The following is an 18,249-nucleotide window of genomic DNA, read 5'->3' as shown; positions in this document are numbered from 1 at the left end:
ACATTTCGGATGTGCCCACCAAAACAGCGAATACTATTATTATATTTCTTACCGTTATTTGTACATATGTACCTACTTAAGATATCCATTAATGTATAAATATGTTACTAATGTTACTGTACCTAGTAACAAAACAACAATAAAGTACATAGTTCTATATTCAAATTGTGATACGTGATAAATCTTATAATAAATGAACACGAAAATTAGCATTCGTTTCGAATTTCGAAATATGATATTTGCCAGGGTACTTTTGTTTTTGGAATGTTAATCGGAATAATTGACTAATTGATCTCTCGAGAATAAAAAGTAACTCTGTAAGTATGTTATTGCAACATGTAGCGATGCGCCGACGTCGCCGCCGGTTTCGCAGCGCCTGCGTCGCTAAACACTCCCGCGCACGCAACCAGTAATCGTTACCGTGAACTTTAACGCGAACCAAAGTACCGGTCATAGAACATCCCATACTTTCACGATTTGAATACATAATTGTTACTTACCATTTGATTCGTGATCACGACTAGACGGGAAACGGTGAAAAAATCCAAAGATAAACAACTTTTTCTGCCGATAAGCGAGTTGTAAGTGAGAGTTGAAGGTACCAACGGCCGGTTTATTTTTAAATATAGTTTTTAGTTTAAAACGCGGTCGAATAAATCTGAAGCACAAATATTAATCAATCTGTATGGCAACATTAAAACCCATAATACCGGGTTCTTACCGCGATATTATCAGGGACATGAGACTCTGGGACTCAGGGAGTCTCATATCCCTGATAATAAGAAGCCGGTATTATCTGTTTTAATTATGATAATAACCGCGTAAACCTCAAAAAACATTACTATTACCTACTTTTTGACGTAATTTATTGAAGATTAAGCGTGGAGGATTGTTATCAATAATACACGTTCATTACAGTTAGGATATAATGTGTCCGTCTGTCTGTCAAGAGTCAAAGACACTTTTTCTCGGACATCTAATACTTATCACTGTCTGCGATTTCTTGAAGCATACGTTGCCAGGAAACTGCTGTGCAGTTTGGCGACTTATAATATAACGAACCTTTTTGTAACGTGAAAATCAAGATTCAAATCAACGCAATCCAAAGATACGGTCATTGAGCCTATGCCGCTCTTGTTTTGGATTCAAGACCTATGGGTAAAACACTCATGCTTAGGAGAGCACGTGGAGCAGTCGGTCCCGGCTACTGTTTAGTTAAGCATGCCTTAGTTGCGTGATGCATGTCAGAGTGTTTGTCGATTCAATGATACAATTCTTCTGCGGGTTTTACGACATGCCCGAGAAGACAAGCAGCTTATCATATTATTATTCTCTGTTTTTTATTCGCTTCAGTCCAGCATGGAAGTAAGTATTACAGCCACAGACCGCGTCGGCTCAGTTCTAATAGACTTTGCGATAGTTCCGAACAAAGTGGAGACAAATATCCTTCCGACTCCGTTGCATCGTGCGCCATTGTTCCCACTGGTTGCGTATGCGGTTACTCCTACTTATTTGCAGCTTGCAACCCTGCAGTTTGCAATTTCAGTTCCATATCGTTCAGGCTTCAGTTACTACAATGTGGATTGTGCAGACATAAATATTACTGTAGACACACACTATATGAACCAATAAACTATCACACGTCTTTTCCATGTGATTTGTACAGATTTTAGAAGGCACTTTTTCAGGTACTTTTGAATCCATAAAGAATCAAACCTGTAAACCACCCTCTGGTCTTGGGGCTTTTTTGATTTCTGAATCATCAATATTACCTACTAATACGGGCTGATGAAAAATTAAACTTGATATTAACTCAGAATAATGAGCTGAATCATCCTCCTCAGTATTCATTACGATGTCACTTACACCCTGTACAAGTACTTACAGGTAGCCATACAAACATATGAGTGTTAGTGACACCGTAACGAATACTGAGGGGAATGATTCAGACTATGACTTTGAGTTGATATTAAGTGGAATTTTCAGTCAGAAAATTCATGAAAATTGTGTTTTTAAAAATTCTTGATAACATCACAGAATCATGGTCTGAATCATCCCCTTAGTATTCATTACGATGTCACATGTCATTAACACCCTATGTAATTCGTATATAACTTTAGCGCATAGAAGCGGACCCTCTCTCACCCGTCTACCTTGAATAGAATTGGTCGTGTAAATTAACGGCATGTTATAATCTATTTCTTAGTTTACAAAATAACAGCGGAATATAATACTACGGCTGTTAAAACATAAAATATTTATAAAAGTCCCCACTCGAGACGCGGTGAATCAAAACAGATGTTTGTAAGCGGAAGTGTTATTCTATCTATCTAGAATGCTAGCATTCTTTAGACATCTCGCACTTCAAGGAGGTCTGCGATCCAAATAAAATCAACATTTCCCAATAATTCACTTTAGTTCATCAAATTATCAACGAATGTCGTTTACGAAATATGTATAATATAACATACAAGGTGTTACTGACATCGTATCGAATACTAAGTGAGATGATTTAGACTTTAGATTCTGAGTTAATATTCTGTCTTTTGGTAAGGACTGTCCTTTGGTAAGGACATTGCTCCTTGACCGAAAAAATAAGATTTAGCCGATTTACACATTAAGCCGTTGGTCCAGGCTACGAGTATTAGCCGTAAAAAACACCTCTACCAACCCGCCTTTCGGTTGATTGAGGGTAGGCCTGTGCCCAGCAGTGCACGTATATAGGCTGTTTAAGTAAGTATATTGTGTGGTATAAAAACCTCGGTTTCAACGTCGTATCGGGTTTAAGTTTGTAAAGTTTCTTATATTTTTTAATTCATGTAATATTAGGTATTCAATTTTCAATTGAAATAAACGCCTTCGGACATTTACAAATACGTTAAAAAAATACACATCTAAACATTTTTATTGAAATACCATATCTACGTCGATATACTAAATACTACGTTCAAACCAACTAGCTAGCAAAAAAAAATATCTTAGCTCTACAAAACAACGTCGAGAGACCCTCTACACTAACGTTGACATTAGTCAACGCCAGACGGCTGTCGAACGGCATAAGATAGCGACGCTAGTGTATGGGGCCTCTAAGCAAATAAAATGTTAGAACTTTGTTCGTCAGCGTCTAGCAACAGTGAGATACCTGAGTGGTATCGCTTTTCGTTGTGGGTGACGCGCCGGTGCGTGCGCCGGTTGCGCGTGTGCTGCCGACTGCCGCCATCGCCGCGCGGCCCGCGGAACGGCTGCCCCGCGCCCGCTGCGGACATGCCCAGTGTGTACCACGAAACTTACGCTACACTAACACTACACACAGACAACAGCAGCCTATGGCGACTATGAATCAAGCGCCCGCGCTTCTTTTCATAGTCGCCACTGATTCCACCACGCTGCACGCTCGAGTTAAATAAGTGATAATTTCTATTTCTACCCTCGCTAACGTGCAGCCCGCGCGAATTGAGATGTGTCGACGACTCGGCGTAGAGCGAGGAGTTTATTTAATTCGGACGGGTTATACGTTAGCGATTGTATGAAATAGGAATTGCCATTTGCCTTGACTCTCAGGAGTGTTATTCTCTTAAAACTGTGCGTGTGCGGTTATCGCCTTCATACGTCAGTTATGTCGACGAGCACTAGTGACGTAATCATATCTGTGACTAGTTGCAGTCGACTAGATGATCTGATCCCCAACAAGGAAGACCTAGTCGTAAGGATATTACAATTTCCTGCCAAGGTAATTCTATTCAATAAGCTCGCAATCTGCGAAGCAACCGCCTCTTTTAAATTCGACTTTGAACAAGCCACATGAATCTGAAACTAAGTGTTTTCTCGCCACACTGCATTTCATACAAGCCCTTTAAAGTATTGTCACTTTCATCTGAAATAAATAGTCGCATTTTTCATTGAACATCACATAACTTACCGGGTCAAATGTCGGTTAAAATAAAAAGGAACATAAACTGAAAAAACGAAAATCATAAGCACAAAATAAATAAGTTAAAGGTGTTACGTTTAATGTATGTGTTAGGTACTTAGTAACTAACAATGATGTTTATTGCTCTGTCTTCTATCGTGTGGATTATAAGTACCAACCTCATCAACCCCGACAGGGTTATTATTGAGCCGCCAAAGGCTCCTGACATGGCTCATGTAACGACTACTCACTTATAACAGTACGTAGTAACCGGGACCAACGGCTTAACGTGCTTTCCGAAGCACGGATCATCTTACTTTCCACAAAGTAATTTTTGTGATATTATGTCCCCACCGGGAATCTACCACTGGACCACGGAGGTCGTCATTCCCTGTTGTCTGTCGTCATTGCTCACATGTTTTTTTTTTGTGGTCACCCATCCTATTACCGGCCTTTGCGAAAGTTGCTTAACTCTAACAATTGCAGACCGAGCGCGTTTACCGCTGCGCCACCGAGCTCCTCGAAAAACGTTTTCATTAGTTAACGGCCACCGAAATTTGCTTATCTTTTAAAAATGGTGTCTACGGCCACCCGGTATGAGTTTTATGTGGCCACAATCGAACCCGATGAAGTTATAGTTTGCGGCCAGTGCGGACCAGTCTTGGTTGACTATATCGTCGCTTCAGTGAACTATAGCTTCTATAACTTCAGTTGACTATATCATCCAACAAAACCCATATAAAACTAAACTAAAAATTCTAACTGCGCGTATGATGCGAAAGGATTTTGATCTGATGAGCATAACTTTTCATCGCAAGCCATCTGAGTATCCTCAGGCTTCATTTTTAAGGGGTGAGAGCCCTTAGTGCTCCTTAGGCTAAGTAACAAATCCGAAGCAAATCTTCAATAAACCATACAAAAACTCTGTTACCATGTTGCTCTGTGATAGGCACATGTATGTATTAAAACTTTCAATAGTTTACAACCTAAATCTTTCTCCACTAAACAAGCAATGGCCGATAACGAATGAGTTTCCCAAAAAACTGGTTCACGCCTTTTAGTTAGCGATATCAGGCAGGTCATCGACCTGATAGTGTTATCAGGTGGCGCAATGCAGGGCAGAAGGTGCTCGATCGATAGTTTTAGTACCGACACATAATGGGATAAAACGTCTATGGTCTAGTGCTGTGGTTCTCAAACTTTTTAGCGACGGAATCCTTATTAAAAACTAAATAGGTATATTAATTTTAAATAAATAAATAATAATACTACGTATAGTATTATCAATCCGCATTGGGCCCGCGTGGTGGTTTAAGGCCCGATCTCCCTATCCATCTATAGGGAAGGCCCGTGTCCCAGCAGTGGGGACGTTAATGGGCTGATGATGATGACTACGTATAGAACGGCGTAACCCCCCTCACCAATTTGTATCCGACACCGACTTCACTTCACCTCATCTTTTTAATTTCTATTATAACTTAAATGCGATAATTATTTCGAAACGTTTGACAAGAACTTGTTGAAAGCTATCTACACAAGGCGAACTAAGCCCACTAAATACAGTCAGACATAGGTACTTTAGACCAACATGTTACCCGAAGGTAATTTGTCACTACTTCACTTCGTTTTAGGCAAGGTATAAGATGACCAGGTATGCTCAAAACTGACAGCTAGCATTTCCAAGGTTAGCCCAGCTGACGTCATCTGACACTGCGTTGCCATTTCGTAAAAAAATAAATTACCCACGTCCAATGTTTTCAATTTACTTTGCAAGGAAATTTTGTACTTTTAGTAAACGATTTATGTACAGTTAAATGATTTTTGTATACGTGACAAATATTAGTAATTAAATATTAGTCAGTAATTCACTTGATTTTCAATAATAAAATTTTCGTCTTTGGAATATTGGAGATACCAATTGAATGGTAACACTAGCCCAGGCTTTTTCGCGGGAACGGGACAGTTGCCTTCTTCATTGAATAATCTAAATAAATAATACGAAGTGGTGTTTTGTGGTTGATGATCGCATTAAGTTAGTCGGAAGACATTCGCGACAGTGTTATTATATCGGAATATTCAATAAACAAAGTGTATCTACCTATTTTCGCTTTGTGCCAACAAGCCGCTTCATAACTCGAAAGTTTATGCGGACTTTTGAGTTAATTCGTTTGGGGTTCGGAGTAGGAGTCTACTCCGAGGGTGGGGGCTTAGGTTTCATCATAATCACCTTTCATCATTTCATTAATCATCAAGAAAAAAAATACGTAAGACATGGCTGTATGGGCATAGTTCCCTTTGCCTTACCCTTCGGGGAAAACCAAAACAAAAAATATAAAAATGGGCTAGCAATGGTGGCTTGTCAGGCTTTTCGGCGGGAAACGGGAACGGGACAGTTGCTTTCTTCATTGAGTAATCTAAATAATTAATACGAAGTGGTGTTTTGTGGTTAATGATCGCATTAAGTTAGTCGGAAGACATTCGCGAGTGTTATTATATTGGAGTATTCAATAAACAAAGTGTATCTGCCTATTTTCGCTTCGTGCCGGGAAGCCGCTTCATAACTCGAAAGTTTATGCGGACTTTCGAGTTAATTCGTTTGGGGTTCGGAGTAGGAGTCTGTTCCGAGGGTGGGGGCTTAGGTTTCATCATCATCACCTTTCATCATTTCATTAATCATCAAGAAAAAAAATACGTAAGACATGGCTGTATGGGCATAGTTCCCTTTGCCTTACCCTTCGGGGAAAACCAAAACAAAAAGAATAAAAATGGGCTATCAATGGTGGCTTGTCATAGGATTGAGCATACCTGGCATTCTTATACCATGGTTTTAGGCTTGTTTTAGGATGCGATATTTATATAACATAACACGGGGTGGGCAGAGCTGTATAGCATACACACACTCCTCGCCAGCTATGTTTGTCCCATGTATAGGGCGTGTCTATTGCCATTAATCGGGCGCAAATCCCGAAGTGATAATAATTCCATATTTCAAATTAAAACCGCGCGTATTATGCGGAAGATTTGTGATCTGCTATTCAGCATACGTATATAGGCTATTTATATTTATGTTTATGTTGGTTTTACTGGGCCCGCGTGATGGTTTAAGGCCCTATCTCCCTATCCATCCATAGGGAAGGCCCGTATCCCAGCAGTGGGGACGTTAATGGGCTGATGATGATGATAAGCATACTACTTTGAACCGGTGTGCGTGTGTGAAACGATAGAGAATGTGGAGGAAGCAAGAGAAGTGTGTCTAGACCGAAGCAAATGGAATTCCATAGTCTCTGCTTACCCTGGTGGGAAATAGGCGTGAGTTTATGTATGTGTGTATATATGCATAAGTCTGACTCGGATTTAACAGTCGATGCAGACAGCAACAGGACTTGAGTACACTTCCAAGCAACTCGGAATCAATTGAAAGTTGAAACTTTCGTAATATCGAGCACGTTGCGTCTAGCCTTGCACCTTGAAGTAAAGCTCTGTTCACATAGAGCGAGCAAAACGCACGTGGAACCGTCGTCTGTTGTGCAGTAAGTGTATGCGAATGAGAGAATAATATTCATAAATAAAACATAAGCCAGAGGTGGATTGTTCTAAAAAGTGGTCGCTAACCTTTTACTTTTAAAATTAGGTATGTCATTTCTCATCACAGTGATGGAATATCTAAATATATAAAAGGAGAAACTGACTGACTGACATATCAACGCACAGCCTAAACGGCTAAACGTAGGCACTTAAAATTTGGAAGGGACGTAGCTTAGGTACCGTAGAGGTGCACTAAGAAAGGAATTCCCGGAATACATAGAATTGTAATCATAACTTAGGTCGAAAATTCGAGTAGAAAAGAGTAATGAGTAGAAGTGGGAGGGGGGGGGGGGGCGGCAGTAGACCACTATTAGAGTGCAGGTTAGTGTGTATAGAGTTGCTGTTGTTATTTTTAAGATTTTGTAATTATCAAAATTGGTTGGCACTGCCCATCCTGTTAATGATCACAGGTGCGAGTTATGTTATATAAACATAGCATCCGAAGTGAGATATGTAGCTCCAGTAATGTTCTTTTTTTTATTATTAATTACTTGGCCGGAAACCCAGTTATGTATGTTTGTGTGTGTTTAACGATTTATTCGCCTTGTGTGTATATAGCTTTCAACAAGTTATTGTCAAACATTTCGAAAGGATTTTTATCTCGCATTTAAATTATAACTGAAATAACGATCTATAATAGCTTATAACTGGGCTTCGAGATACTTAATAAGATATTTAGAGGTACCGGTTTCTCAATATACTAACGTTTAATTATAGTTGATTTTGTAACTTACATAGTATGATATATACGGAATAATGCTAGTAGAGTGAGATGTCTATATATAGCCTGTTCATCTGAGCCAAGAAGGTATCATTGTAGATATACTTTAGTTAGGTATCTAGTGTTATGTATATACATCAGTTTAGGTTTTATAAATACTTACGTTCATTTTAAATTATGCATTAATATTGACACATTTCAACCCCCTCCCCTTTCCCCCTCCGGTTGATTGAGGGGAGGCCTGTGCCCAACAGTGGGACGTATACAGGGTGTTAGTGACATCGTAACGAATACTCATAGGGATGATTCAGACCATGATTCTGAGTTAATATCAAGTGGAATTTTCCGTCGCTAAATTCATGTTATTTTTTTAGTTTTTTTAAATTATTTTCAATTCTATACCTTTGCGATGGAAAATTCCACTTGATATTTACTCAGAATAATCAGCTGAATCATCCCTCTCAGTATTCGTTACGATGTCACATACACCCCATACAAGTACATACAGTAGCCATACAAGTAGGTATGGGTGTTAGTGACACTGTAACGAATACTGAAGGGGATGATTCAGACCATGATTCTGAGTCGATATCAAGTGGAATTTCCTGTCGGAGAACTCATGAAAATTTTAGAGCTTATTTAAATTATTTTCCGTTCCATACTTTTGCGATGGAAAATTCCACTTGATATCAATTCAGAATTATGGCCTAAATCATCCCTCAAAGTTTTCGTTACGATGTCACTAACACCCTGTATTGGCTGTTTATATAAGTGTGTATTGACACATTTTATTCGAGAAGAGTACGGTGTAATTACTTTCTCGACAACAAACTGAAATAGAGACAATATACAGTTACCTCTATACGGATACTTATAGAACTATGATGTTGATGATGTTATGATTGTTGAAATAATTGGCTACTGAACAGTAACATTTCACTCGGAGAAAAAACATGGCGTCGTATCTCACGCAAGGTAATATTATACCTAATAGTACATTATCAGCATTATTCGTCGAGTGGTCAACAGCACAATGTGTAAAACATCCAGTGCGTATCGTTCCGAAACGATGAACAGATGTGGACACTGTGACGAGCGGAGCGGAAGCGGGAATCGGCCTGACACTAAGCGCCCTCTTCATACTAGAGTTATTATTAAGAGAGTCGACTACACAACGGTGACGCGACGCCGCCAGCGGTGCACCCGCGTTCGTCGACGCTGCGGCGATGCTGTGCGGAATCTCCCTCGGCAACGACGCTCGAACGCTACTGTTCTCATCGAGAAAATCCTAGTTCTATGGCTGACGCACACCTCACCACAAATCACAAAAAAAATGCAGTGGCAGTTAGTATGTGAGTTTGATAGATTACCACTCCATCGAACATACTTAGGACCGATAATCTTGTTCTAGTAAACTATTGCTCTGTTTTTTACGACTACCCCGGGATGTCAAACAGCTAAAGTAATTGTCTTTTTTCATTAATCCCGGTCAAGCAAAGTAGCAAACCGGGAGCAGAGATCCTCATACGTTACGGCGAAGAATTGGAATTTCCCCTACATGAAAATATTGGAAGCAAGGCTGGAGTATAACAGACATTTAGTAGGTAAGTTTTGTCCGCCTTATTTCACAATGTCACTCAGCGTCAGCTGTCCTTAAAACCTTGAAACTTATTTAGCTTTTTCTGCTGCGCCGTGCGCGGAGCGAATTATATTGAGCGCTTCGACCAATAAACGATACGAATGCTATCTACGTAGATGGACGTCAAACGGCTATTGGTCGAAGGCCTCGATATAATTCGCGCCGCGGCGCGGTTACCGTGCAGAGCCTACAGGGATCGATTGTGTATCCGCTGCCCGCTCCGCTCGCTACCATGCCCTGCCTCCCTGCGAACTAGCCAAGTGGCCATCACTTCGGCCGCATCCGTTTAGTCCAGCTACTCGGCGTCTCTAGCGATTTCACTACCAATTAATAGCCAATTACTGTCCGAGCCTCATTTATATGGTCATTAGTTACGAGAAATGGAAATCCAGGGCATTGGGAAGATCGAATTGTGAACAGCAACCAACGGGTTTAAACGTAAACGCACAGGAAACGGAATAACGGGAGTCTGGCGGCCGGCTTAGGGCCTTCAAATTAGTCGCGATGCTTGATAAATTGGAACAAACTATGTCGCGCGACAGCAGAGTGGCTAATTTGAATGAGCATTTAATGTTAATTAAACACAATTAAAAAAGAAACCTCCAACCTTGTGTAAACACAGTCGGCTATCGACCATCACAGACGGCGAAACGGTTCACAGATTTTAGCGTTACTACACTTTTTATTAGGTATGTTATCTGCCTAAATTGATGTCTTGACCAAAATATATTCATTTAAAATTATTAATAATAAATAAAAGAAAATAAAAACTAATAACTTTTAATTATTTATTTTTATTCAATTATTATTAGTTTATTATTATTATTTTAACTTTAGGATTCTCAATATTTTTTTAATTGAAGTAATAGGTAAATCACATTTATTAATTATCGAATAGATAAAATTGAGAATAGGGCTATTAGACGCGTCCGTTTGCAATTAATAAGGGACTATCCAGGCTATATTCCTCAAAAACAATATTATAGATAGCGCTGTAAAGATTTTCTTCATTTAACCTTCTAATTTCATAGATATAACATGCATCTTTGAACTTTGTTTTTAGGTACAAATGATGAACATTTTTATTATACGCAGGCACAATTACACCTTCCATCCATTCCTATTCTGATCAAAATAAAGAGAAGCAATATACGTAGCAACGTAATTTTATACATAATGTGTTCCAAATATCAAGCAACAATTATTTTTATAAATGCTTCTGCCATTATATTGTATTTTCAATAATTAACACGTAATTGGTCCGGGTTACTGCTTACTGATGTAAATAAGTAGTCGTTACATGAGCCATGTCAGGGGCCTTTGGCGGGTCAATAGTAACCCTGACACCAGGGGTGATGAACTTGGTATTCCACATCATAACCCACACGATAGAAGATGAATAGTGATGTACCAGAGAATTGAAGTGATAGGTAATCACATTAATTCCCGACAGCGCCATCTATACTGGGTGTTAGTGACATCGTAACGAATACTGAGGGGGTTGATTCAGACCATGATTCTGAGTTAAAATCAAATGGAATTTTACGTCGCAAAATTCATGATTTTTTTTTAGTTTTTTTAAATTATTTTCAATTCTATACTTTTGCGATGGAAAATTCCACTTGATATTAACTCAGAATAATCAGATGAATCATCCCTCTCAGTATTCGTTACGATGACACCGTAACGAATACTGAGGGGGATGGTTCAGACCATGATTCTGAGTTGATATCAAGTGGAATTTCGTGTCAAAAAATTCATGAAAATTTTTCTTTTCTTTTTAATTATTTTCCAATCCATACTTTTGCGACGGAAATTTCTACTTGATATCAACTCAGAATCATGGCCTGAACCACCCCTCAAAGTTTTCGTTACGATGTCACTAACATCCTGTATTAGTTTTCGGGAAAGTAGCCTGGAAAGTGGCTCATTTAATCAGCGATATCAAAGTTTTGCGTACTATATACTTAGTGCGGATGGTAACTGTAGGATAGACAATACTGCAGCTCCACATTATTATCTCAACAAGTCACTTGCAGCCAATGAATGAGCCTTCAGCGGACACTTGTCCTTTACACATGTATCAATACGTTCAATTTGTGACAATAATAGCATCAATTTACGATATTGATAACAATACATCACACGACAGCGTGGGGCGTACACACACCAGTTACAAAGCTATAGATTTGTTTTCGAATTTCATCTTCTCTGTGAATATGCCGGAATCGTGCCCTAAGCTTCTTCGGACATATTATGCGGTCTCCGAAGTACAGTCTGGAGAAGCAGATCATCGTTGGGCAAATGGATGGAAAACGTGCGCGAGGAATGACGCCTACGCGGTGGTCTGACACCCTGAAAAAGACAGTGGGCGGCAGCATACAGAGGGCGGTCCACGCAGCATATAGCCGTACCGAGTGGAAAACCATAACGTGTGGTCGCGATCCTCAGCAGTGAGGGAACGACGAAGAAGAAGAAGTGAAAGAGAAGAGGTGGCATTACTGAATGCCCTTCTAAACAAAGAAAACCATATCAGACTTCAAAAGTCAGGCCTCAAATTGGCTCATTGTTGAACAACAGGTCGCCAAGTAGCAGAATACAATAAGGAAAGAAAAAACATCTTATAACACAGTTGGCTCGACCTGTGTAGATGGCGCGGAGTTACGGCTCACCACCTATCATGTTGGACACAAAGCACTGTGATGTGTGAGTACTCAATTCATCTTGCGATTAGTCGTGAGCTTATATTGTGTTCATCTTCAATCGTGTCGACAGTTCAAGATTTCCAATCCCGATAATCCTGATCTCGCGGGATCCCGTCTAATTTTTCGGGACCAATCCCGAAACATAATATGACGAGATCCCATTCAAGATTGATGGGATTGGGCGAATCTCCTTGAGTTATACTTTTTGTTTTGATTATGCTGATTTCCAAAGAACACTTAATTATGTAGTTAGTAATATCGAAGAATATTTTGTTTTAATTAACCTCACTATCACAACAAAGCAGTTTTCTTCGTTTTCAGCCATCCTAACTTTACATTTTTTTATGAACTAGACTACGTTCCCGAAAATTTCGGGATCTCGCGGGATTGATATTTTCAATCCCGCGGGATTTCGAATTTGCGATCTCGATTCGGGATTGCATTCCATATTCAAGATTAAAAACCCTGTATGCTGCGTCGATTGTTCTTGCAATAGTCATTAGTAAAACTATCATATCGATAGTTTTGAACAATCGATAGTGACTAACTCTCGAACGGCGTCAGAACGTGGAGAGGATGGAGACTGGACGTGGTTTAGGAAACGCTGACGGAGGGTTTTATGGCCACCTGTGCAGCGAGGAAAATTCATTCGATAATGATTACAGCTACTATTTATAGAGAACCATTATGATAAGTGCCTGATAGCCACAATGAGTTTCCATTGTTTACGGGGAATAATAATATTGTTTACTAGCACATGAAGCCACCTGAAATCAATAACTGCTTTGCATACTCCGTTCTGAGCTTGCAATAAACGATTGCAAAATATCTCGACTGCTTCTTAATTTCTTTGCAAGGGTTAGCCAAGTTGCAAACGATTTCCAAAAGCGAAGTAAGCTGGCAAGTCAATCCCATATATTTTTACACATATTTCGGATTCAAAACTGGCTGCAAATTGTCTTCTGATTCCTTGTGACTGCCTTATAAGACAAGATATTATGTACGCACATATATTGTACAATAATAATCTATAGATTTAGAGAATTGTAGCGTTGACAGTGACTTTCCGAACGGCGACCCGCGCTACGGCGAGTCTCTTTACGGCGAGTGGCCTTATTTAGAAAAGTCTCTCCCTGTCTCACTCATCACGAAATCTCAGAAACTACAAGTGCTAGGGGTTTGAAATTTTGCACAGAGATTCCTTTTAGGACGTAGATGGTTACTAAAATGGAATTTTGCGAAATTCAACCTCTAAGCGGGTAAAAAGAGGTGGCAAAGTTGGTGGTGGTTGTTGCATGAGCAATTAGACGGACTGTTGTGCCTTTCTGTATCTGTTGTCTTTAGTTCTATATCTTATGTCCACCGTGCTTATTAATGTATATTATCCATCTATTTATCTATCAAAGTTTGTATGAAGCTTTTATAGTTTTAATACCTAGTAGGTCGTCACGCGAACGAAGTTACGGGTAGCTGCTAGTATAATATATGTAGGAAAGTGAGAATACTATGGAAGGATAATGAATGGGAATTTGATTGTTTATGGTATGAAAGGAGGATGGTTAATGAATGGGAGGTAAGGCAGTTTTAAAAAGTAAGAAAGGGGAGTCTATGGTGCGATGTCGGTCGGGTTAGAGGATTTTGTTAAAATATAAGGAGTAAAGATATTTAAACTATCCCGTCTTATTTATTATGTATATCCCACATATATTAAAAAGATACTAAGTAATACGAGATGAGTATCGTGTTCATAATGCAAACACAGCATTATTGTCCAAGTTACTATTAAACTAATCATCAATATAAACAACTTAATTTATGATAAGCGTATAAATTATTATGATTTATAAAAGACAGTTAATTAGTTCGAATTTGATGTAATAAGTTTATCGTTATTGTTATGTATTTTATTTTAAATATATACTTATTTAGAAGATAGAAATCAGACGGTTGATGCTGATTAAAAATTATATATACAATAAGTAACAGTCGCGGTCCTACTGGCCTACCATTTTGGTGTAACATTAACAGCAACGAAGTTAAAAATATGAAACTCCTCTGCTGGACTGGGAGTAAAGAAAAAACATAGAATGCGTTCAGCTGCCCATCTTCCCGTGCATGTCGTAAAAGGCGACAAAGGGACAGCGTCCTGTCAAACATGATGGATCATCTGTAAGAGCGATAGGCTGATCACCTATCATCATACGGTTTATCATTATCCAAAAGTGGCTGCAAATAGTTTCTTGTTTATTTGTAATTCTGCCCACCCCTTCGGGGAGTACGGGCGTGAGTTTATGTATGTATGTATGTTAAAAATATGAGAATTAAATGGAAATAAAAGTTTGATTTGTTTATATTAAGTTTTAGTTAATCAAAATAGGTCGCCGGTTCGGATCTTCGGATGCGGACCCTGTCTTAGAGCGAAAGTTTATCGGGCCAAAGTGTCTGTACATTATCTTCACCCTTAACCCGAATACAGCTCGAGCCTCAGACACCGGACAATTTCATAAACACCTCGGTTTCACCAAGCCAAGGTCTTTTTTTATACGCAAACTTGCACCGAAGCAAAAAGCTGTTCCACTTTAAGTGCCTTGTATCTAGTGTCGTATTATGTGCGATTACGAGTACCGTAGTGATAAAGTGTGGTCAACGTGCGTGTGTATCACCAACTAAACCATAATAAACTCATAACTAGGGTAACAAAATAATATAAGAGCAAAATTAATGTTACAACGAACGCCGCTGGACGCCAGATATTACGGTCAGACTCATTCTGGCCTCATTACTTTAATTTTTTGTTCGATTGTAAAAACAATATAAACAAAAAAGCATCGTGAAATCCGTCCAATCGGAAGAAAGGTTCATTGCACGAGTTGTTCTAAATTCGAGTCCAGATTCGAGATGGCCTCTCCGTTTGACCCTCGTTGCGGAATCGGGGCATCGTCTTACTGGAGTCGAGTGTCGAGACGTCCAGAGCCCAGCGGCGGTCGTTAATTGACATTTGACCCCGACGCGTCTGCGCGACCTTGGGCCCGCAAGTACTAGAACTTTGGGCTGCCCAGTACTTGCGGTGATCAAGGGCATTCATTAGTCCAGGCAGGTTAGCATTCGCTCCATTCATCCCGTCTCACCTGGTGGCTGCTGCTGTTGAATGTATGGCGTGAGGAGTCGCGTCCGTTTCTTCTCATATCCCTTCTGTGTGATGTCACCTGTAGACAAAAATGTAACAGCTTAATATACATTGTTTTAAGTTTACGCGGTTATTATCATAATTAAAACACATAATAACGGGTTCTTACCGCGTTTAAATGGGGATATGAGACTCCCGAATTCGAGTCGGGAGTCTCATATCCCCATTTAAACGCGGTAAGAACCCGTTATTATGTGTTTCAGCTTAATATATTTCATTTTGGTAAATAACGTTTTTATAGACTAAGCAAAGGTGACCAGCGGCCCGGGGTCAGATGACATCGATGCAACGTTGTAAGTAGTGGATGAGGTTGAGGAATTATTTAGTCAGCAATATTGAGGAATAAAGATTAAAGCAAGCCCGAATCTCTCGCGGGATTGATATTTCCAATCCCGCGAGATCTCGAATTTGCGATCCCGAATCGGGATTGCGTTCCCTAATGCGGGACGTAATGGTGTCAACCTCATCCTTAACATCCTTTATTGAAAAATTAGCGTTCTGGCTGATTATATTTTAGAGTTTAAGTTCTCTTTGGTTTTTCTCATTAGAACGAATTTAAATATTAGGCATTTCCTCTTTATCCATTTCATACGCAGCGTTCTCTTTTGCTTTTTATACTTTTTACTTTTTATATACGTGTTTAAATATTAAGTATATTATAAATCACAATAAATTAGGTTAAAGTTCATTGTCGTCGCTTATAGGACTAGGAAATGCCTATTCATTGTAGCCTTATTTGTTGTTATGTGTGTTATTATGGTGTTGGTAGCGCCGTGGCATATGCCGAAGGTATTGCTTTATTGTATAAATATGTGCGTTATTTGATTGTTATTGTGGCGTCTTTTAAGAAAAATATGTTAAAAAGCTATGAATTACATAGTTCATAAATATTTTTTAGTGTTGTCCACATTCATGGAATCTGACTCAGGGCGATATCTGATATGGCATTGATAACTTTCGGCGAATGTGATAGATACTAATTCCCAACCGCGAATCCGTCAGAATTCTGTCGCCATTGCGCGCGGCACGTACTTTTTTCCACTTCCTTTTCATCCCCTTAAGAGATGATTTATGGGATAAAAATTACCCTATGTCGTTTCCTGAGTGTCACACCTTGTTACCATTTTACCCTTATCCTCCTAAGATCGGATGTTCTTTATAAATCCAAACCCCATTGTTTAACTATTGTGTCTGGAAATCTCGGTCTTAAGAGGTTAAACCGCCGAACTGAAGAACATAGGATAGTATTTATCCCGGAAATCGACCGTTAAGGGGTGAAAAATTTACCGACCGCACGCGCCAATGGAAGCCGTCGCGGACTGAGTAGAAGGCGGCAAGCTAATAAGAAACAATAGATACAAAAATAAATAATTTAAAAAACATAAGCATCCATAACAATGCAATCTTTTGTGCAGTTGTGCGATAATCATAATAGCATTAGTCATTGGTACAGATTAGATAACGTACGATAGATAGTAGGTACTAACTTGCTTCCAATAACCCATCAATACTTTCGCTCGATAATATTTCTACATCATAATAACTAAATACTTATCACATATATAGCCGCATAATTTTGCTTGAATTAGTATAATCATAAGTTAGTACCTAGATGTTAGCTTTGAAATGTGTCAATACAAGCAGTATCTCTTATACATAAATAAATAAATAAAATGTTTATTCAATAGGATATTTGATTGGGTCAAAAATAAATTATAAAATGTTAATCTATAAATAGAAGCCAGTCTAAGATGATCAAAATCAATCTCATTTTAATTTTCGAATTTGTAACAATGATTACGTTTGACCACTTTTATTGATGACGTCACAGGTCAGTATTGCCATACAAACTCAAAAGAACACTTGTTTTGACGTTTCGTAAAAAGTATCTCATTTGACTAGGTTGTTAAGTAGCCTATTCCAGAGGCTACTTTTTACTAAACATCAAAACACGAAATTACTTTGGAATTTGTATGAAAACATGTGACGTCATAGAAAAACGTGACAAAATGTCGCACTTATTTTTATATTTTTCTTTATTAAAAATCATAAAAAAGTTAAATAGAAACAGAAAACGGGTTTTCTCACTTTTAGATCTGTCTTTATTTAGTAATCAGAATTTCATAATTTATCTTTGACCTAGGAAACTAATTGGCAAAAATCTTCAATAATGGATTATTTTGCATGTTTTATCAAAACATTGACATACCTCTGTTATCTATGAGTCAGTGTAGGTACACGTCCTCAATTAGGCAAATAACATAACGAGGAAGCAAACCGCAACCTTGACTTAAACTTAATGTACACACATCTTAGAAAAAAAAACAACATCAAACGAAACACGTTTGACTAGTAGAAGCGTTGTTAAGTAATGGCTCGATTAAAGAGTTTTAAACAAGGAAAATGATAATTCGTATTACATAAAATGATGCACTATTTAAGTATTGTACACATTGTAAACAAGCTTGCCTTCGTAAGCACAGACTCGCGCAGTGAGGTGCC

General features: G+C 38.8%; 1 protein-coding gene across 2 annotated transcripts in view; it reads right to left on the bottom strand.

Moving 5' to 3' along the window:
• Window positions 1-18,249, bottom strand: part of LOC126380064 (disco-interacting protein 2) — a 136,615-nt gene that overhangs the window by 86,364 nt on the left and 32,002 nt on the right. For both annotated transcript variants that reach the window (XM_050029256.1, XM_050029257.1), the window contains exon 2: window positions 15,689-15,766. In XM_050029256.1, the coding sequence (XP_049885213.1) occupies window positions 15,689-15,766 (78 nt within the window). The remainder of the gene's footprint in view (window positions 1-15,688; window positions 15,767-18,249) is intronic.

Source organism: Pectinophora gossypiella, chromosome Z, assembly GCF_024362695.1.
Source record: "Pectinophora gossypiella chromosome Z, ilPecGoss1.1, whole genome shotgun sequence".
NCBI classification, from domain to species: Eukaryota; Metazoa; Arthropoda; class Insecta; order Lepidoptera; family Gelechiidae; genus Pectinophora; species Pectinophora gossypiella.
The sequence above is the reverse complement of the archived record's forward strand: the minus strand, read 5'-3'. Positions and strand labels throughout refer to the sequence as shown.